The 23420-nt window shown below is 35.7% G+C and overlaps 1 protein-coding gene across 1 annotated transcript in view; it reads left to right on the plus strand.

The window, feature by feature from the left end:
* Positions 1-23420, plus strand: part of EIF3H (eukaryotic translation initiation factor 3 subunit H) — a 98793-nt gene that overhangs the window by 15255 nt on the left and 60118 nt on the right. Inside the window, exon 2 of the mRNA XM_047783381.1 lies at positions 9224-9380. Coding sequence (XP_047639337.1) covers positions 9224-9380 — 157 coding nt within the window. The remainder of the gene's footprint in view (positions 1-9223; positions 9381-23420) is intronic.

Consider the following 23420-nt stretch of genomic DNA (forward strand, 5'->3'; position numbering starts at 1 on the left):
GTAGGTCCTTCCACACCATTGTTGTTCATACAAATGTAGATGCACAATTGCATGTATGTAGTAAATTTTTATTACTACTTAATTTTTAAAACTATAACCTTTGGTGTGTGATGGGCCTTTGGGAATCTGACAAATAACATGGGCCTTTTTTCCCAAGAAAGCATAGGCATAAAATATTGTATATGATTTTAAGAGGTTCTTAGATCACTTCAAGTTTATTTGTAGCCTTCCAGTTTGAATGTTTGCTTGTAGAGCTTATACACTTTGAAAAGTATACTTGTTAATGTAGAATTTTGAGTAGCATGGATTTTTTTTTTTCCTTTTGTCTTTTTAGGGCCACAGCCGTGGCATGTGGAGGTTCCCAGGCTAGAGGTCCAATCAGAGCCGTAACTGCTGGCCTATGCCACAGCCACAGCAACACTGGATTTGAGCTGCCTCTGCGACCTACACACAGCTCACGGCAATGCTGGATCCTTAACCCACTGATTGAGGCCAGGGATTGAACCCGCAACCTCATGGTTCCTTGTCGGATTCATTTCCGCTGCGCCATGACGGGAAGTCCTGGATTTTTTTTTAAACCATGTTTTTTTGGGGTGTGTGTGTGTATGTGTCTATTTGTAAATATTTAAACTTCTGCTTTCTAAGAATGTATATATATGTATGACTGGGTTACTTTGCTGTACAGCAGAAATTGACAGCTATAATAAAAATTCAAAACAGAAACCGAAATTCATACAATTTCTGGTGAATTGGTTTTACATAAACGTTTTTTCTAGGTAGCAAATTATCTATTAATCTTGTTAAATTCCAAAACAGTTTAAAAGAAATATTCTAAATGTTATACTTCTTTGACTTCTTAAATAGTGGTTTGATATATTTTTTATTACTTAGGCTTATTATAAACTTGAGTTTTTAGATTTTTTTATTTATTTTTTATCTTTTTGGCCACACCCATGGTATGGGGAATTTCCTGGGTCAGGGATCAAACCTGCGCCTTAACAGCAACCCAAAACTGTGACAATGCTGGATCCTTAACCGACTGCACCACAGAGAACTCCAAATTTGAGTTTATGTATACGTATATAAAATGAAAATTATGTCACTATAATCTGGTATTTAATCTGCTCTTAATCTAGTTCCTTGGACTTTATAACATTTAAGTCAATCTTTTTATTTATTTATTTTGACCACATGTTAAGAGTAAAGGGGGGGCAATTGAAGTACTTCATATTGGTATATTGCAAAGCCTGAAAGTTCCAGATATATTTATTTCCTAGTTTACTTTTTAACTCAAATTTTGCTGCCTTTTGGGGTGGTAACTTGGTAGACATGTTTACCAGCTAAAGATTAACCTTGATACTAGAGTATTGTAAATATTGCTGATTATAAAAGCCATGGCAAACCTTTCCTGAAAGGATTTTATTTACATATTGTTTCATAATTCAGCAAAAAATGATATGAAATCGTTAGTTTTGAGTTAAGTAATGGGATCTTTAGACATAACTGTTTCTGCCAGGAGATTGAGTTAAATAAATAATAAACATGAAAGTGTACTATGCCCACTCTACTGTTCATCCATATTTAGGCTTTTTTGTTCCTTTAAAATACAACTTGTATACTTTTTGAAAAGCAAGTATCAGCGCTTTAAAAAAACTGGTATTTAAAATCCATAGTTGGCAAATATTCTCTTCACCTGTTCTTCATACAGCTGGCTGACTGCTTTTTCTTTAGCTCTCTGCTCAGGTGTCATCTCAGATCACCCTAGGATGATGGTACATTTCCCTATTTATTTTCATCATAGTGCTTTTGGCAGTCTGTAAGCATGTTAATTTTCTTAATTGTTATTCTAAAATAGTGGCTCCTAAAGTGTGAGAATCCCCAACACTCTTTTAGAAGGTCTCTGAGATCTAAACTGCTATCAAAATAATAATTAAACATTATCATTTCTACTTGTATTCTTTCATGAGTGTTTAATGGAGTTTTCCAAATGCTACATGATGTCTTATTTGTAAAAGATTGAATGCAGAAGCAGATAGGAGAATCCAGTTGTCTTATATTAAACATTAATAGGATTTACAGAAATATGTCATTCTTCTATCTTGATTAAAACCTCTTTTTAAAAATGTAAATATTTAACAGAAATATGAAACAATATGTCAGTTTTGTATCCTTATTAAGTTTTATCTTTTGGAGAATAGTTATTTTTCATAAAGGTATAATTTGTTAGTTTGTGATGCATTTCATTTAAGTGAATAAAATATTTTGAATGTTTTTTGGTTTGAATTTTTACTATGTAAATATGCATGTAAAAATTTTTGGGGGGTCCACAGTAGTTTTTAAGAGTATTGGAGGGGCCCTTTGACCAAAAAGCTTTGAGAATTGGCATTCTAAAATATAAGCACCATGAAAGTAAAGACCTTATGTGTTTAATGTAGTCGAATATTCACAGATGTATAACTGGCCTGTAGAAGTCACTCAACAAATAATCTAGGTGAATGGATTAATGAGTGAACCAAAGAAACTGAAAATAGCAGAATTCTGGTAATTCTTTGCAAAGCTTCCAAGTTTTTCTGTAATATCTGGTCCTTGCAGACATCATATTTGGTAGAAAATTATTGTAATTCACCAGAAAGCATAATCTTTATTTTGGCCAGATTTAAATTGTCCCTTGGTGCAGAACTGAAAGTTTTTGATGTGATCTTGATAGAGAGTTATTAGAGATACCTCTAAATGTTCCTTTCCTGGAAAGATGAGAGATTTTACCCATCATACTTATTAACTAATTCAGAGTTTAGGTTGATTGACTTCTGGTGTAGTTTATATATTTGGATATTTTAGATTATTATTTAATATTTTGTGCTACGGCATTGAGAATACTTAATGTCTTGGAAGTTAAATTCTTTTCTGCCTTTAGCCTCTGGACAAAGTTAGGTTTTCATTTTTTTTAAATGCGAGGCGCTTAAATAGTATCTTGTTCGTTGGAGATTACAAATAGTCTGCTTCTGCTTTTTCACATTGTCTGGCCTGAATAATAAACAATAGTAGGAAAAAAATGATTCCTTTTGGGTACTTTCAGCAGACAGCAAACCTGGTCTTGCAGGTTGGGATTCTTTGCTAAGCTCTGCCTGTTCCAAGAATATATGCAAACCTTAGAAAGCTAGGAGATGCTTCTAGGACTGCTCATCTAGCCCAAGAACAATACTTACTGTTCAGAGTACATCTAGGAGGTGAAAAAGCGTTTAGACCCAGAGCATGAGGGAGGTATAGAAAAATTTGATAATTTAGAGTTCTGCTGGCCAGTTTGTTTTTGTCCTTTCAGGCATAATTTATAGAAGAATCTTCATTTACCCTCTAATTTATGGGATAAAGGGACCTGGTCAGCACTAGTTCATAAATAGTCACAAATATGGGGCCAAGCCGTAAAGAATAAGTCTTACTCTGCTCCAAATACTTGAATGCTTGCTTCTCAGATGGACTGCTCAATTACTTTTCCTTTTATTTCTTTACTGTAGAGAGCCTTCCAAGTGGAGCTTGAATTTCTCTTTATGCTTTTATAAGTAAAAAGTTCATTTTTGGGCCTGTGGTTCTCAGTGTACTCACTTTTCAGCCACACAGGCATTCTTTTTTTTTTTTTTTTTTGCCTTTTCTAGGGCCGCTCCTGCAGCATATGGAGGTTCCCAGGCTAGGGGTCTAATCGGAACTGTAGCCACTGGCCTACGCCAGAGCCACAGCAGCTGGATCCGAGCCGTCTCTGCGACCTGCAGCACAGCTCATGGCAACGCCGGATCCTTAACCCACTGAGCAAGGTCAGGGATCAAACCTGCAACCTCAAGGTTCCTAGTTGGATTCATTAACCACTGCACCACGATGGGAATTCCAGCACAGGCATTCTTAAAACAGGAAAGGAAACTTGTGGCTTAATCAGTCGTGTGCATTGCAGTCATCCAAGGAGTTAAAACAAAAAAGGAAAGCTGGTCCATACTACATTAAAGGTTAGAAGGAAGTAAGATGATAGAATCACCCAGACAATCTAAAAACAATAATAGAAGCCAAAATCCCCCCAAAAGAAAGAAAAAGGAAAGCTCCCCTCTTTCCAGCCCAGATTAACTAACTCATTTTCAGGGTTAAGCATTAGTGTTTTATTATTATTTTTTCTTTTTTGGATGCCCCATGGAATATGGAGTTCTTGGGAGCAGGGATCAGATCAGAGCCACAATTGTGACCTATGCAGCAAAGCTGGATCCTTAACGCACTATGCTGGGTTGGAGATTGAACCTGCATCTCAGTGCTTCAGCGATGCCGCTGATACCATTACACCATAGCAGGAACTCCTAGGCATCAGTATTTAAAAAATACTGATGACTATAATACGTTGTCAAGATGAAGACTTCTTTTCATGTATTTAAAAAAAGCACCCTCCCCCCTCCCCCCGATCATTTTGATGTGCCGAGAACAAGAAATACAGAGCTAGCTCCTGAGTATTTGAGGTCATTTGTGACACTTATAAACAAAATGTAATAGAGGAGTATGTTTTTGTTTTGGAGAGCTATTAAGCTTCCCATGTGTCTTGTTTCGAAGAGTAAGACAGGGAGCATGACATCAGTAAACAGAATTAATGAAAAGTATGTCAGCACTGTTTTATGGACAGAGGCATATATGATTGGTTGGAAGAGAGAAAATGAAAGGCCAGTAAGCATGCCTAAAACAGGACTTGTGTGGTGGAACATTCCCATCTTGTGGTTTGTGAGGACAGTGCTGCTAAAGATAAAGAGCTGAATTGCATTCTTGCAACCGTTGGCAGTTTCCTGTTCATGCTACTTGACTTCTTGTGATCAGGGTACAAAAAAATGTGACCACCAGCACCATTCCCCCAATCTTTTTGCTGCCTGACCCTGTAAATCCTTCAGTGAATTTTTCTTACTGCATGCAGAAGCCCTGCTTCTACAACTTAGTTATAGAGACTTCTTCCAGAGCTCTTGGCCACTGTATTCAGCTGGGTTATGAAAAACACCTTTGGAGCCTTAAGTCACTAGGTTATTGTGAAGTAATTAAATGTACCTTGGAATCAGTAGTCAGATCACACATCCCTGATTTAATAAATCAATGTCAGATTATATGTTACCTCCTCTGTAAAATGGGGAAATAGTATTAGAGACTCTGCAGAGTGATTATGAGGATTAAATGAGTAATTGCATGTGAGACATTTAGTGGAGTGCTTGACATATGAGTGATTGGTAAGTGTTTACCATCCATTCCTTTGGCAAATATAATTTGAGTCTCTTTTATGTGCTAATACCTGTGTTGGGTGGGTGTTGAAGATGTGGAGATTAAAACATCCCTTCATTTTTACAGGGGGAGGCCATGAGCAGAAAATGGATTGTCTTAATTCTAAATACCAGTAATCTATGGAATGTTCTTATAAGATACAGAAAAGTTCTTGGTTATTTATGTGGAATATCAAAAGCCTTTATGGCCCTTGGTTACTTCTGACAGGAATTTCCATTTGACATCTAAATGAGCATACTCTGAAGTTGGTAATGCAATTCTAGTACATTATTTTTTGAATCAGGAATTGAGATTTCATTGCATATGTAGGAAATGGAAGTCTATATAAAATGTCAAAGTGAAGAATGAGTCTGCTTAGTTTTTATAAAGTTTTTTTCTAAATCTTTTGTATCGTCAAATTTTATTAAGTTGGCAAGTTTGTAAATACTAGAATTGAAAACTATTTTAGTCATCACCAGTCATTTCCTAAAGGCTTACTATTTTGGATAGCTGTAAGTGCTAGAAAAAATTCATCCTTAAACTTGAGACTTTCTTTCCTGAAACTATCTCCTGTGGTCCTCAGTTTGCCTTTCAAAGTAAGACACATCCTTTAGAAAGTGCTCTTTGTGATTGTCCCTAGTCTGGAGAGAGATTTGAATTCATTGAACTGGTTCTCATCCTAGGGTTTTAAGGTTGCTCTCTTATAATTAGTCCTTTCCGGGTACATTTAATCACATTGATTGTCTTTAGCAGATAGTTAAACCACTGTGCTTTCTCACTGCTCAGTTGAGTACTGTTAACTGGTCATCAGAGAGAACTGGATATAACAGATTAGCGATGCTGAAAAGAGTGAGATGATAATTTCTCTTACTTGGAGCACTTATGTGAATGCTATGTAAATTGTATTGATTCTTGGGGCAGGTGTTATAGGCCTCTGCACTGTTTGGTTAATTTCCCGCAATCCCTTTACAGTTCCCTTTCCTTAGAGTTTAGACAGTGTTTCAGTGTAAGATTTTTTTGAATTATGCTACTTCTTTTTCTTTTTTTTCCTTTTTGGCCACCCTGTAGTATATGGAGCTCCCAGGCCAGGGATCTTATCTGAGCTACAGTTGAGACCCAAGCCATAGTTGGGGCAGCGCCAGATCCCCAACCCACTGTGCCAGGCTGGGGATCAAACCTGCGTCCCAGTGCTCCCAAAACACCACCGAGCCACAACAGGAGCTCCAATGCTATTTCATTTTTAAGCATAATACATTTTTCCTCATTCCTTTTTCTTTTTTTCTTTTTTTTTTTTTTTTTTGCTTTTTATAGGGCCTCACCCACAGCACATGGAGGTTCCCAGGCTAGGCATCCAGTCGGAGGTGAAGCTGCTGGCCTATGCCACAGCCACAGCCACGCGGGATCCAAGCCACGTCTGCAACCTACACCACAGCTCACGGCAGTGCCGGATCCTTAACCCACTGAGCAAGTCCCGGGTTTGAACCTGCGTCCTCATGGATGCTAGTCAGATTCAGTAACCACTGAGCCATGAAGGGAACTCCCCTCATTCCTATTTTATTTGTTAAAGGAAATAAGGTTTGTAAAAGGAAGTAAGGAAAGGCCTAACTTTTTGTGAAACTGTGTCGGTTACTAATTATCAGTACTCTTTCTGCATACTTAGGAACCAGCTGTTGAAGAGTCAGTTCTAGAATTTGTGCAGAGATCTGCATAAAACTCGGATGTCCTCTAACATCTCTTATTTACTTTGGTTCAGTGATCTCATAAATGGACATAAGTATTCAGGAAACTAGATAATCTAGGCAGGTTGGTAGATGTGTTTGTAGTAATTCTTTACCAGTTTTGTTTATCACTTCTTGGTCATCCATGTTTCTTCCATTTTTTTAAGTGTGAAACTGATTGTCTTTGGCAGAGTTGAGTTGAGTAGGATTTAAATAGTTCTGCTTTCTTTTTATTGACAGAGTCGATAGAGGTGATTATCGAACATTTATTACATGGCAGCCCCTCTGTGAAGTATTTACTGTACATTTTCTCTCTCTCTTTTTTAATTTTTTTTATTAATTTTTTTTAAAAATTTTCTGCTTTTTAGGGCCGCACCTGAGGGATATGGAGATTCCCAGGGTAGGGGTCCAGTTGGAGCTACAGCTGCCAGCCTATGCCACAGCCACAGCAACATAGGATCCAAGCCGTGTCTGTGACCTGCACCACAGCTCACAGCAACGCCAGATCCTTAACCCACTGAGTGAGGCCAGGGATTGAACGCACAACCTCATGGTTCCTAGTCCGATGCATTTCTGCTGTGCCACAAGGGAAACTCTCATTTTCTCGTTTTTGATAGTGTCAGTAATGCTATGAAACAGCTCCATTTTGCAAGTTAGAAATCTAAGTCTTAGGAAGATTAAATGCCTTTCCCAAGGTCACAGCTAATGAATGCTAGAGCGTGAACTCATTGCTATACCTGCATGACTTTTTAAGCCCGTTTTGTGCCTTTCAGGAGGTGGAGAGGTTTTTTTAATTAGGAATGTGTAAAGTTTGTGCATTTTTTCTACGTCCCAGTACTGAAGGTCGGCCAGTCATAACAGTTGATGTCCTTCCATGTCAAGTTCTTTTCCTTGCTGACAGCTTGCTATCCTTAGGGGGTCTGGATCTTATTGGTATACAGTCTTTTGGGGCCTGTTCATCAGAGCCTTTGCATCATGTTTATTACCAGGGATGGTTTAATTATTAAGTTACTGATATGAAAATCATCTCCTTGTATGCATACAAGCTTTGGAGTTTCACTTAGTTTAAATCTTGGCTCTGCCACTTCCTGGATGTGTAATCTTTAATAGTCGTTTACTTAATTTCTCTCTGCTTCAGTTTTCTTATTTGTAAAATGAGTATAATAATGCCTTTCTTCTAAGGTAGTTGTGAGACTAATGCGATTTGATAATACATGTAGAATAATTAGACTGTTGCCTGGCACATAGTGTTCAATAATTTTAACCTTTGTTAATAACTGGTTGCTGATGATTGATTTCTGTCAATAATGTATTTTTTTAATGAAATGCTCATCAGTAAAATACTAATTATCATTTTGTTGTTAGATTTATTTTTCCCTCTTCTCAGAGGGAAATTTTCCATTATATTTTAGACTGGGTTACCCTTTAGTGTTCAGGCCATGGGCTTGTACTGAATAATACATACTATGTGCCAAGTATTATTCAGGGCCCTTTTAATATATTAACCTCATGTTGAAGGAATTATTATTAATCATTACTGTTACTGTGAAATTAAATTAATTGCCTGTTCAGTCATGTAGTATTACCTCTTTATCTTTATGGAGATATTAAAGGAGAGAGTAATATAAGAACTGGCTATTCTGTTAGAGGTTATTTGGTGTATCTGTGTTCTTTGATACCAAGCAGCTTCTTCTTGGGTACATGTGTATTCCTGTTGTGGCGTCCTCTGACTCTTGAGATGCTCTGTTCAGGAGCCATCTTGAGGTGTTGCTCTTAGGTGTTGAGATAATTGAGGTCTTCATCTCTGTATCTTCTTAATACTTTTATCATCTGTGGCAGGAAATTATCTTCCTATTGATAAAGGATACCGGATCACTTTCTGTTTTAAGGATACAGGATCACTTTCTGTAGTAACTTCAGGTTGAGGTGACGTTGTTTGGTTTGACTGAAGGAACTCTTGGTTGTCAGACCTTTGGGGAGCCTTGACCTGAAGGTTATGAATGCTGTATGTGCTCTTTTCTGATTTATCTTCAAATTCTAAGAGTTTCAAATGTACGTTTAGACTGTGTAAGACTGTTATTTATATAAGGGTAAAGGAAATGATTTGTAAGAAATTTGGTTAGTCCTATTATATAATTTTGTGGTTTTGCAAACCCGCCAGTAGTGTATTCTTTCTTTGAAATAAAGGAAGTGTAAACTGTGATAATGGTGTTTAAGCTTCTTTCTCTATTTTCTTTTAGGTGGTCTTGAAGATTATCAAACATTACCAAGAAGAAGGACAAGGAACTGAGGTGGTTCAAGGAGTGCTTTTGGGCCTTGTTGTAGAAGATCGACTTGAAATTACCAACTGCTTTCCTTTTCCCCAGCACACAGAAGATGATGCTGACTTTGATGAAGGTAAGGGTACTCATCTTTACTGTGTCTTTGCAGTGCACGCAGGTGATTATTAATCCACTTCTCACCATAACCTTTGATAATCTGTTTTTGGGAGTCTGTCAGTTTGGCCTAGTTCTAGTTTTTTGAAAACAACAACAAAACAAACAAATTCTCGAAATGAGGATTTATTATCGAATATTTCATTAGTTTGACTAATTCCAGTTAGTTGGAATTTGTGATTCTGATTGTAATAAATTAGGAGCTGTGCTGACATTAACTTTTCCACTGTGAAATCAGCTTGCCAGATATATTGTGAAGGGCATAGATAGTCATCATATCCAACACCCATTTTCTTCTATAGTATTTTGACTTGCTGTTTAAACAGAGATGAGTTGAGCTGTCTACTTTAGAAAGAAAACACTCCTTAAGCTTTTCAGGATCATTTTATTCTTGTGTTATAGGAATATTGCTTTGTTAGCAAAGGCTAATACTAATTAAAAGCTCATTCCAAAGGCTAAGGTCAGCATCCCAAAGGATTTAAAAAGAAAATCTGGTTGAAAATAATTTCTGGCGTTCTCGTCATGGCTCAATGGAAACAAATCTGACTAGTATCCATGAGGACGCAGGTTCGATCCTTGGCCTTGCTCAGTGGGTTAAGGATCTGGTGTTTCTGTGAGCTGTGGTGTAGGTTGCAGAAGTGGCTTGGTTCCCGCCTTGCTGTGGCTGTGGTGTAGGCCAGCGGCTATAGCTCTGATTGGACCCCTAGCCTGGGAACCGCCATATGCCATGGGTGTGGCCCTAAAAAGACAAAAAAGAAAAAAAAGAAAATAATTTTTCACGTGTCTGAATTCTCAGAACTCATTTTGTATATTTATTTTTTATGGTAAGTAAAACATGGTAACGTAAAATTTATCATCTTAATTCTTTTTAAGTGTACAGTAGTGTTAAACTTTATGCCTGTTGTTGTGCATCAGAACATTAAAACTCTGGTTTTGCAAAAACTGAAACTGTATCCATTGACCAGCTCCTTTCCTTTCCACCTCCCTAGCCTCTGGCAGCTACCATTCTACTTTCTGAGAGTTTGATTACTTTAGATACCTTGTATAAGTGGAATCATGCAATATTTGTCTTTCTGTGACTGACTTATTTCACTAAGCTTTAATGTCCTCAGGGTTCATCCATGTTGTAGCATATAGCAGGATTTCCTTTTTTAAGGCTGTGTAATACTCCTCTGTATGTATATACTATATTTTTTCCATTCATTCATTGTTGGATATTTAGATTATTTTTTACCTCTTGGTTACTCTGAGTAATGCTGCAGATGTTTCTGTAAGATCTTGTTTTCAGTTCTCTTGGACACATAATCTCATCAGAAGTAAGATTTGCCAGATGATACGATAATTTTATATTTCATTTTTTGAAGAACTTTCATATTTTCCACAGTCACTCCACCAGTTTACATTCCTATCAACAATGCACAAGGGTTCCTTTCTCTATATTCTTGCCAACATTTGTTATTTGTTTTATCAATGATAACCATTCTGACAGGTGTGAGGTGATCTCTCTTTATAATTTTCATTTGTATTTCTCTGATGATTAATGATGTTGAACATTTCTTTATGTGCTTGTTGGCCATTTTTATGTCTTCTTTAGAAGGAGAAATGTCTATTCAAGTCTTTCAGTCATTTTTTATAATTTTCTTTTTGGTGGAAGGAGTGCTTTTATATATTCTGGATATTATTAACTCCTTATCCTATATATGGCTTGCAAATATTTTATTCCAGTCCATAGGTTTCCTTTTCACTCTTGATTGTTTCTTTGTTGTGCAGAAGCTTCTTAGTTTAATACAGTTCAACTTGTCTATTTTTGCTTTTGTTGCTTGTGCTTTTGGTATAATATCCAAGAAAATATTGTGAAGACCAGTGTTGTGAAGTTTCTTTCCTGTATTTTTTTTAGAGGAATTTTATGCCAGTACCATACCCTTGATTATTGTTGCTTTATAATATGTTTTGGAATCAAGAAGTGTGAGGTCTCTAGCTTTGTTTTTCTTTTCAAGATTATTTTGGCTATTTAGGGGCATTTGGGATTACATATGAATTTTAGATTTTTTTTTCCTATTTCTGCAAAAAAAATGCCATTGGGATTTTGATAGGGACTGCTTTGACTCTCTAGATCACATTGGATAGTTTGGACATTTTAACAATATTAAATCTTCTGATCCATGAACATGGGATAGATGTCTTTCCACTTCTGTTGTATTTACTTTCTTTCAGCAGTGTTTTAAAGTTTTCAGGGTACAGGTGTTTCACCACATTGGTTAAATTTTTTTGTAAGTATATTCTTTTTGATGCTATTATAGATTGTTTTTAAATTTCCTTTTTATCATTCACTTTTTATGTAATTTTTAATTGATCACTTTTAACTTTGATAAATGTTATCTCATTTGACTTCACATCCTCATAGTACCTTGGACATAAAATAACACAAAGTACATTTCTTACTAAGCTTTGTATTTTGATATTGCAGTTTGGTCTACAAATATTTTTTTCATTAAAGCCATACTTCTAGAAACTAACCAAGGCTATTTTATCCTAGGCATCTAAGTATATGCATTTTTAAAAAACTTTTGTGCAGTATGTAGTGTATTTTATTTTAAACCAGCCAGGATCTCCCTATTTTGTCTGAACTGCTATAGTATTAATATTAAGTATGTGTACACAGGATTAAGCTTGGAATTCCTCTTCTTTCCATTCTGATAGTATTAGGATATCTCTGTTCCCATATTCAGCAGTACATTTGGAGATGCTCACTTATAATTCAGTGATAACTATTTTCAATCTGGAAGACTAGAGCAGACCAGGGATTGTTAGCCCAGTTTCTTTGATTTTTTTTGAGGTGACTTATTTCAGTTTCCTGGTTAGTGGCACAGTTATTTAGTACAATCCATTTCTGAACAGTTTACATTGTCATGCAATCTTCTCAGGTAATTAATTTTGTTTTATAAAACTCAATATAAAGTATGAACAAGAAATAATGTTTAGTGATAGGTGAACAAAGCAAAATGTCTTTTTAGATCTTGATCATTGGAAGCCAGCTTATCTTATGGAATAGAGGTAATTGACCTGTATGCTATTTTATTAACATGTGATTTCAGAAGTTCATTAAAACATGTTTTTGTAACACTGAGTAAGAAGAGATTGCTGTTTAGCATTAAATAATAATAAAATTGCAGTGTATTATGTGCTGTGTATTATGTGCACTTAGTCTGCATAGTTGAAGGTTTTATCAGTCCCATTTTCCAGATTAGGAAACTAATGCTAATTTATCTAAAATCATTTAACTGGGAATTGGTAGAATAAGGATTGAGATCTGTGTGTGCCTGGTCCTAAATCTCATGATTTTCTCACTAAGAAGCGTTGATTTTAGAAAGTGGAAGCCAGTGATTAAAGGGTGTTGTATAACGTCATTATTCTATATCTTAAATTTACTTTTTGAGAAAAAACAACTCAATTTGTTTTTCTTGGTTTGCCTTTAGACACTAGTAGGATCTGCCATTTTTCTTACATGTGAAAAATCTAAGACAATGCTCTGTATTTCTTCATAGCCTCCTCTACTAGTCCTGAATTTTAGGTTCTCTTACCTAATCCATTTGTCTTTTTTTTTTTTTTTTGTCTTTTTGCCTTTTCTGGGGCTGCTCCCATGGCATATGGAGGTTCCCAGGCTAGGTGTCTAATCGGAGCTGTAGCTGCCAGCCTACGCCAGAGCCACAGCAACACGGGATCCTTGCTGCGGCTGCAACCTACACTAAAGTTCATGGCAATGCCGGATCCTTAACCCACTGAGCAAGGTCAGGGGTCGAACCCACAGCCTCATGGTTCCTAGTCGGAACCTTAAGCCACATCGGAAACTCCACCTAATCCATTTATCTATCTTGATGGAAATTAGTATGCAGTCACCATTAGATTTTTATCAGATTTGATAAAAGCTAAATTTTCCTGTTATAGCCCTGCATATTGATTATTTTATTTTAAATCATGCTAAAAACCTGTTGTTTTGTTTATTGCTTTTCTTTTCTTATATGCTTGCTAAAACTAATATTTATTCAGGGGTGGATCTTTTCCTCTGCTTTTCAACCTGTGGAATAAAATACTCACCAAACGTAATTTTTTAGTGATTACATGTATTAAGTTGTTTTAGGCTTTTTTTTTGTTTTTTTGATTGTTTGTTTGCTTGTTTGTTGTTTTTTTCTTTTTTGTGCCTCATGTAGAGATTTCTAATCTGCGGTCAAAAAATGAGATGTTTTAAATTAAGGCTTAGCAAACCATGATCTGTGGGCCCACTTCTGCATGTAAAGTTTTATTGGAATGCTGTCATGCCGTTCACTTACGTATTTTCTGTGGCTTTGTTCCTGCTACTTTGGGTTAGTTGAGTAGTTGTGACAGAGACCATATGGGCACTGAGGCTGAATTTTTTCCTTTTTCTTGGCTGTGCCTGCTGCATGCAAAAGTTCCTGGACCAGGGATTGAGCTTGTGCTGTAACTGTAACCAGAGCCACAGCAATGACAAAGTTGGGTCCTTAACCAGATGAGCCATCAGGGAACTCCATTTTTTTTTTTTTTTTCCCCTGAGCCTGACTTTTTTTTTGCTGTCTGGTTTTTTAAGAAAGTTTGACCACTTCATCCATGGCATATGGAGCTTCCCAGGCTAGGGGTCTAATCGGAGCTGTAGCTGCTGCCCTATGCCAGGGCCATAGCAATACAGGATCTGAGCCCTGTCTGAGACCTGCACCATAGCTCACAGCAACGACGGATCCTTAACCCACTGAGTGAGGCCAGGGATAGAACCCGTGTCCTCATGGATGCTAGTTGGGTTCATTAACCACTGAGCCATGACAGGAACTCCTCACTTCTTTGTTATATATAACTTGTTATTTTCCTGCTCTCATAAAATTAAAGAGAATTCTTTTTTTCATCATCAGTTGATGACCTTTTGTTTATTTATTTCTTCTAGATATTGGCCTTAACATTGACTCTTGGTCCAGGATGTATTGTGGGCACTGTAATGAAAATGTTGGTATTAATTGGGTGTTTGTTTCACTGGTAAATCTGGAAGGTATCAGAATGGTAATCTTTGCTTTAATTTTAATGCATTTTTCCATTTTTTAAAAACCTGTATATTGAATTATTGATATTTAGGGGAACTGTGTACAGATAATAGAGAAGAAAGGCTTTCAAGTAATGGTTGTAGACTTGTGACCAGGTATTGTAGAAAGATGGTAGGAGGCCACAAAATTAGTGGAAATTAAGGATTTCTGTGATGCTGAATAACTCACTTCTGAACCAATTTTTACCTGATTCTCTCATATCTTTCGTTTAGCATATATTAATTGTTCATTTTCTAAATACTAGGAACATAGCTGAAGGAAAATTTCCTTATGATTAACTTATTGGGTAACGCTACTGTGGTTGTTAGAGTATGATGATTCAAAAAACAAGAAACCGTGTGGCATGGAGTTTCTCTTCCTTGAATTCACACTTTGTTTTTGCATATGTGATAACTCTCTTTTGATTTGTTTAAATTTTGATACACTTTTATGTTAGAGAATTTACTTTCTAGAGAGGTAATGTGCTCATATTAGGGAATATATGATTAAAAAAATTAAATCAAAAAACTCATATTAAAATTCCCATTAGGGGGCACTATTATCAAGCTTAGGAGAACTGGAGGCTAATTTGTTTTCTCAGACATGCAACCCGAGGTTTGCTAAAAGGGAGAAATATTTTCATCTGATAAGATTCAGATACTGCTTTATACAGCTGAATACCTTAACTATGTTATAAGGTACACTGAATTAAACACAGATCCAATAATTCACTGTTTTGTTTTCAGCAGACTAAATCAATATAATATTATAGGTGATATAAGAAGCTTACTTTATTTTGAATCAGAGCCAAATCCATAATTTTCGTATTTGGAGTAGACAAATTTTTGTTTTGCCCCTTTAAGTCAGTCACAAAGGATGATCCTTGGCCTTCAAATAAGTTTCTTTCAGAAGTGAAGCATGAAGACTGTATTGTGCTGCTAAAATGCAGTTAGGGGAGTGAAGTGATGCCTGAGACAGTTCTGACGTGTGCAGCATGGCTAATTACTGAAGTCATTCCACAATTTGCAGTGATTGGTACATACACATAGCTTTTTACTTATCTGTTTATTTTTAGCTACTTGAAAATTATCTTCTTTTTTTATTCCTCAGGTTTGGTATTAGAGCAAGAAACACTACTATAGACTCTGTTATACACGGTCATTTTATCAAGCTTCTGAAAGATAAGCAGCAGTATAGTCTTAGACTTTCCAAAGGCTAAACTATGAATTGGCAAAAATGTAATTAAAGTAAAACATAGTCACAGTAATTTTTCACAGCATAGGTGTTATTTTTGTATCAATGAGTTTGGAGAGAGTGGGTTTGTATAGTTACATTATTTGCAATACTTCCTCCATAAGAAAAGAAAGTCTCTGCTTAATTATTTTCTTGTTCCCTGAAATCTCACCTTCTTTCTCCTTAGTTTGCTGGCAGCTCACACTCAGGGCAAAACTGCCTGAAAACTAGCCGATGATTACTATTTTGCTTTTGTATTGCTTTTAAGTTCAGGGAAGAATTGAGTCCAAAGAGAGAAAGCTTTTCATATTTTTTTCAGGCAGATGGGGACATTCTGTGAAAAGACATGATGTTTACTTATTTCGTATTATCTTCTGTTGTACACAGTGATCACTCTGATCTCTTTGTCAGATTCATTTTTTAAAAAATTCTATTTTGTTATTGTCTTTCTTTTTCAAAGAGCTTTTTTTCTTGGTAGAAACACTGGAAGTATATATAGGCAGTTTTGGAGTGTATTTTGAAACTTATTGGAGAAGTAGGATCATGTTTATTATGTGACCTCATCATTAAGTAGAGATATGATAAAATGTTTCGGATATCTCAGGGAAGAAAATTCTTTTTCAGATTTTATTCAGCAAATTACATTGAGTGGATTGTGAAAAATAAATTTGAGGGGAGTTCCCGTCACGGCGCAGTGGTTAACGAATCCGACTAGGAACCATGAGGTTGCGGGTTCGGTCCCTGCCCTTGCTCAGTGGGTTAACAATCCGGCGTTGCCGTGAGCTGTGGTGTAGGTTGCAGACGCGGCTCGGATCCCGCATTGCTGTGGCTCTGGTGTAGGCCGGTGGCTACAGCTCCGATTCGACCCCTAGCCTTGGAACCTCCATATGCCGCGGGAGCGGCCCAAGAAATAGCAAAAAAAAAAAAGAAATGTGAAATCCTACTTACTGCTTTGAAGGATTTTTAAGTGGGAGAGACAGAGTTGTGAAACAGAATTGATGTTAAGTGTGGAGTGAAGAAGGGAAAAAATGATTGGAACTCTCAGATATGAGCTGCTAATTCTTTTTGGGAGGTGATTCACAGGGAAGGTAAAGTCTGATTTTGTAGGAGGTTATCAGGTGCATTTTATTTTATGTAAGTTTTAAGGAAGTTTTGTCTTAGGAGTTTGTTCCACCTGTTCACATTTCTGGGCCCTCATAAATAACACAAGCATCTCTAGAAATAAAGAACAAACTATTTAATATATATTCAACTTGGCATCTTTATTGTTCAGAGATAATTATGTTCTTTGATAATATTTTTCAAATTTTGTTGTTGATGTTCTATCAGACAGAGAAGTTGTTTTGATATCTAGGCTCTGTTTATACATTAAAAAAGATGCCTGACAGTAATTGAATGCTCTGTTTATGGAAATCCAGGACTCATGCTGCATTTATCTCTGTTTAAAATATTTAATAAATATTTAAATAGGATATTTAATAAATTTTAAATACTTAATAAAATATTTCACATATATTTCATTTTAAATGAAACATTGTATAGTCAGGTAACTAGAGAAAATCTGTACACTGAATTATGGCACAGTTCTCCAGGGTACTGATCTCTTTGTTGTTATTCATGGTAATATTTTGAAAATGTTAAACCATTCACATCGAATGATTTATCGCTAAATATTCAGGGTAATGAACTTCAGGTTATTGCTTACTGAAATTATTTTGATAACTCAGAAAGCTATGATTTGTGATTTGAAATTAAACTTGAAAACCTTAACCTTAGTTATGTGTTTAGTTTTTGGTTTATTAAGACAATTAGAATATGAGAAGTAAAATTCAAATATAAAATCCCATTATTTTTATGTCTTTTTTTTGTTGTTCTTTCAGTGTGACTGTCTCAGAGTTTTAAATACAAGCGTAGGAGCAAAGTCCAGCTTTTTAAAAGCTTGAAAAGTATTTTTGCGTTTACTTCATGTTTTAAAATGTAGATTTTCTTCCCTCCCCTTTTAAATGAGTTAAACTCCTGTGCATGAAATGTGGTCAAGGTAAAAGATTTTTCTGCTTTAAGAAATTAAAGCGCTTTACACTATATGCTCCCTTGGTCCCTAAAGCGTAAGTGCTATGGTTTGGAAAGAAGCCAAGTAAAACCTGTTCAAATTTTGTGCAGACTTAAAGTAATACTTTAAGATTTGAAAATTACAGGTGGATACAATACTTAAATAGTATTTAAAATTCCTAAGTTTCCCAAGTCTAAAAATGTAATCCTTAAATTACTATTCCCAGTGGTTTAAATTTTAATTAAATAAAAATTGCCTTACTTTTGAACCACAACAACTTTAGGTATAGATATTTGAATTTATTACTAAACTTTAAGGTAATAACCATTAAAAATGAACTGTTTTGGCACTAATTAAAATGTCAAAAAGCCACAGCTACAGTGTGTAACCAAAGATCTATTGCTAGTTCTATTTTTCCAAAAATTTTCTGAACCATCACAGTTCAAACTTGCTTCTTATCCTGCCCAGGAGAAGTGCTACCCAGCTTCACTCCCTCAATTAAATACATTACCTGATCTGCAAGTTTTTATAGGTTGATAGATTATTTATAGTTAGAGTTGATGTTTTGGTATTAATACTGAGTTTTCCGAACTGTCCTTTCTCTTTAGAGTGATATCTTAGTCATGCCTCAGAAGTATTTTATTTGTTTTGTCTTCATCTCTCTAGGTGAAGTTTTCATAGCTCTTGAAATTTTTATCTGTTATTTTAAATTTTTATCTGTTTATCTTACTTATTAGCAGTTTCAGAGTGGTGTTTTCATACTTTCATTTCTTTTCCAACATGAGGATTATTTGCTGCCTTTTTATCAGTGATTTTTTTCTCAGTTCATTTTACATGCTTTTTGATACATTTGAAAACTAAGACAATATGTACTTCGACTTGAGTAATAATATAGTGGCATAAGTTTATAATGCAATCCTGTGTCTCCCACCTTCCTCACCCCATACATATTCACTCTTTGTTCTCGATAATGTTTAACCTGCAGACATTTTAATATGCAGACAGCATTTCTTCCCTGCTCAGTTGGTGAGAGGATCATAGAATTATTCCAGTGGAGTTTGTAGAAAGGTATCTGTCGTGTTTCTGTTTTGCAGATGGATAGGTGAGGTCCCCGTGGACATAGGTTTTGGTGGCAGGCTACTAATCCCACAGGCAGCAACAGGGGTTGTGGCATGGGCCTGTGTTGATGACCCCAGCAGGCAGCCATGGCAGCAGCAGTAGTCACTCTACAGATGACAGTTGTCCTCAAGCTGCTGTAGCTTCCAGGCACCTCTGCTCTTACCCTACCTTCCCCCTTTCCTTTCTTCCTTTCTTCTTTTGTTTTTCATTCATCAAATCAGTATTTCAGTGGGAACTATGTGCCAGGCATTTCCACTGGCCATTTTGTATTTATATCTCTGAGGATGTTTTCTGAAGTGTTCATTACTTAAAGAACTTAGCTGTTCTAAGCAGTATCTTGGACTTGAAGCGTAGGGAGATTTGTTAGCACATTATGTTAGTGATATCAGATTATTAGTATAAAGTAAGGATTATGTACTTTTCAGGTGAAGGTGTCTAGAAAATATTTTTTGTGTAGTCAGAGAATGACTTGGTTTTATAAATATGTGTCTGCAAATCTGCACATCTCCAAATTTGCAATTCAGTGATCCTGTTATTTTGTAGAGTAATTTGGTTTCTAAAGTTTTGTAAGTTCTTCATCTTTTTCATATTAGAAATGTTTTAGTTTTTGATCTTACTTGGTAGGAACGACCAAACCTTTAGATCAAAGTTTCTCGGTCAGTAATTTAATCTATAAACAAGTGTACTCAGAGAGTTTTAAAAGACTATTAGCAGGACTTTTGGTGAGGTGAATTATTTCTCCTTATTTAAAAAAAGGTTTTTTTTCGTCTTCATATCACTCTTATCACAACTCCTACCTTGAAAACACAGATAAAAGTGAACATTTAAAAAGATTCAGTACTAGAAGGGAGTGAAGGGTTGTATGAAGGGTAGCAATAACAGCCCCTTGATGGGTATTAGCCATTTTCTCAGGTGAATCTGAGGAATGGGATGGTACAGACATACTGTGAAATGTTAAAATCACTGTAAGCATGCCAGGGTTACTTCCCTGCTCCTTTAGAAGATGTTTGATGTAATGATTGATGTTTTGCCAGAATCCAGATTTGTATTTCTTTCTTGCTTGTCTCCTCATCCTAGGGCAGCCTGATAAAAAATAATAGCCAATTCCACATATATGGAAGTGGCATGTGTACACGTATACCATTATAGCTTTTGGTTGAGAGAAAATTTTTGATCACTTATGTACAGATTTTATAAACTTTCTGAAAGGCATAAAAGGAAGGATATTTACACTGAATTATTGTGAAGTTCTGTGTTGTTATTAACTTTAATCATGGGTCTCTAGCCTCAGTTTTCACATTTGTAGAGGGGGTCATAACAGGGACTTTCGTGATACTTTTTAGCAAAGAGGCGCAAGTTTAAAATGAGTGGCCTATCCAGAGCTGGAAATTCCAGTGTGCCCATCCAATATGTAATTCAGCACAGTTTAGGGGGGTGGTCAATAATCTGAGTATTTTGTTGAAATCACTGTGAGTAAATGGTATAGATGTGTGGTCATGATGTATATACCTAAAAGGCAACTTCTTGGTGTTATTATCATTTGCTATCAGCACAGCTGGATTCAAATGATTGTAGAATTTAACACTAGACTTCAGAAAATTTCCTAAGTTTGTGCCTGTATACTAGGTATTAAATGAAAATAAAGGGCAATTCTGACCTTCACGTCAATAGAAAATTAGTGGTATTTGAATATATACAGTCAGTGCAGGCAATCTAAACCCATTTCAATGCTGAAAGAATGGAGGGACTAATTAAAGTATAAATTGATATGGGTAGGTTACGAGAGGAAAAATACATTTAAATGCCATTGAATGCAATTACAACCAAGAGGTTAAATAGGCGGTTTAATTTGACTTGGGAGATCAGTGTCTGATGACACAGGAGGACTTTCTAGAATACATTGCTTTGCAGATGATATAAACAGACAATACTGATAAAGCCTGTCATGTGAATTTCCTCCTTTACTGACTACACAGTATGCTTAAGTGGTATGTTGTGCGATGATTCCAATCTGCTGTGACTGCCATCTGCGCAAGCAGAGTGAGAGAAGAGAGCATGGCAAGGCAGTGGATCGGTAAGTTGTAAGGAGTCTTTGTGAACACTGGGTGCCACTCATGAAACACTGAGCAGTTAGTGATTCTCCTTTGTAACCGGTACAACCAGCTGTCTGTAAACTGGAGGCTTATTATGCATACCACTCTCAACCTCACCTTTTGGATGTCATGGTAGGTGCAGATGAGACCAACTAGAAAATCCAGGGACAGTAACCACAATTGTGTCACCCTACTGTTACTTTTTTTTTTGGATAAAACCTTTTTCTTCTTTGGTGTTTGTCATCATTATTGAGCTAGATTTAATAATGCTAGCATTTTTGCCTAAGTGGAATGTTTTTGAAAACAAATTATGCTATAAAACAAGTATCCTGAGAAACATTTAAGTTCTTTTTAAAAAGTCAGTAAGACCTATAGATGGGAAAATTACTTCGAAATCTTATAGGTTGTAACCAGTAGGGAACCAACTGTGTGAATGATGGACAAATTGTATATGGGTAAGAGGAAGTTGACTGGCACAATCTAGCCTGTATATATTTGTCAGTGGGTAAATCTCTTACTTGAATCTGAGGTTTATAACTTGTAAAAAAAACAGTTCTTTGTGTGTGTATATGGTTACCTTTTTGATGTAAACATAGGAGCCCTTATGAAACTGTTAATCATGAGTCATCTGGTACCTCCTTCAGAATTAACATAACCTTATGTAGATGACTAATAATACAAAGCCACCGTGGTTTCTGTGGTTTTACTAACCATGGCTCTCAAACATTTGAAATGAGACCCACTCCCTCTTAAAAAGTTTTTTTGGACAAAGAGTTGTCTTATCAGAAAACTGCAGTAACTTAAGCAGATCCATAACTGGGGGGAATTAATAACAGAAAGTTTTTGTTGACACCAGGAAGTAGATTAAATAGTGCAATTGTGGTAATGAGTACCATATATGATAAGCTTGAGCCACCTGGGTTTTATTAAGCTGCTTGATACTTTGATCACAATATTATTTCAAGGCTTGTCTATTTAAATTGCTAAGGTTTCTTGTCATCTTTGTGATTTAGACCATAATTTCTTTCACTGCAAAGAGATTTTTTAAAAGAAAGGCTCTGGCCATGCCAAAATTCTGGGGAGGTGCAAGTTCAACAGCTAAGTGAACCTTAGAACAAGAAAACCTTTTAAACATAAAGTTAAAAACTTGAAAGTAAATCATTTGAAAATCAAGTTCATCTGACTTAGCTTCTCTTTAGGTTTTTGCTTGGATAACAATTACACTTTTGTTTATCATATGGTACTGGAGCACTATAATGCTCTTTGTATAATTCAGTTAATTATTGTTTCATATAAACATATGCATTAAAACTTGTATTTCATGTTTTGAGAATGTGGTACTGATATCGGTTTCCCTTCAGCTGGTATTAAGTGGTTTTGATGAGCATCTTTGAGAATGTATGGAAAGATTTTTAACTACTTCACCCATAATGAATAAATTATACTAATCACAGAATTTAATTTGTTTGATAGATTGTCTTGATTTATCTTTGAACTTGAAATTTTAAACTTCAGTTAACCAATTAATATGGATGGATGAATGAAGTTTTTAGTCATCAAAATCAACAGACTTTCCTTCCACTGATTTTAGAAATAGTCTTTCACAGGTATTTAATAATATCTTTATTTTTCAGTTAAGCAAATGTTTTGGATTAAGAAAGTACTCATTTTGACTAGTAAAGGGAGGGCATGTTGTAAGATTTAGTAATTTAATATATTGTACTTAGCATGATAGTGATTATCATTTTTAAGTGCCATTTTGAAAATTAACATGTAAAATGCTTTTGTGCGTTTATTGATGTGCTCATTATTTTTCACTGTCTTGATTTTTGAGTACTCTTACAGCCATTGTAATTTGGCTTGAAGTTTTCACGTGCCAGTGTAACTTTTAAGCCTGGTTGAGGGCACTTAAAAATATCATGGACTTCTTAATTTGCCCTTGGCACTAACAGAAGTGTATGGAAGTGATAATCAACAGCCTTTTGTTTTCCCTTATAAGACAAAGGAGAAAAGTACTAAAAATAGGAAAAGATTTGAGCTTTGAGATATCTTACCAGGAGTTTGTAACATTCTTGTTTTGGAAAGTGGGGTTGAGGGTAGTACTTTAAAGTTTTAGAGATACCTCACTCATAGATTGAGGAAAGATGAACTCATAAGATGCAGAGGCATAGATTTAGGAACAAGCATGTGATACGAGCATAGAAAAGTGTAAAGGTCTGTCACATAGAGCAAAGACTTTGTTTGGAGGAATGGTCTGAAATAATAATAGATAAGATAGGGTCAGATAGGGTCAGATTATAGAAGACCAGATGTTTGAAAATAATAATAGATAAGATAGGGTCAGATAGGGTCAGATTATAGAAGACCAGATGTTTGAAAAAGAGGTTTAGACCTGAAGCAGTTGTGTGTCATTCTAGGTTCTC

This window comes from Phacochoerus africanus, chromosome 6, assembly GCF_016906955.1.
Source record: "Phacochoerus africanus isolate WHEZ1 chromosome 6, ROS_Pafr_v1, whole genome shotgun sequence".
Classification (NCBI taxonomy): domain Eukaryota; kingdom Metazoa; phylum Chordata; class Mammalia; order Artiodactyla; family Suidae; genus Phacochoerus; species Phacochoerus africanus.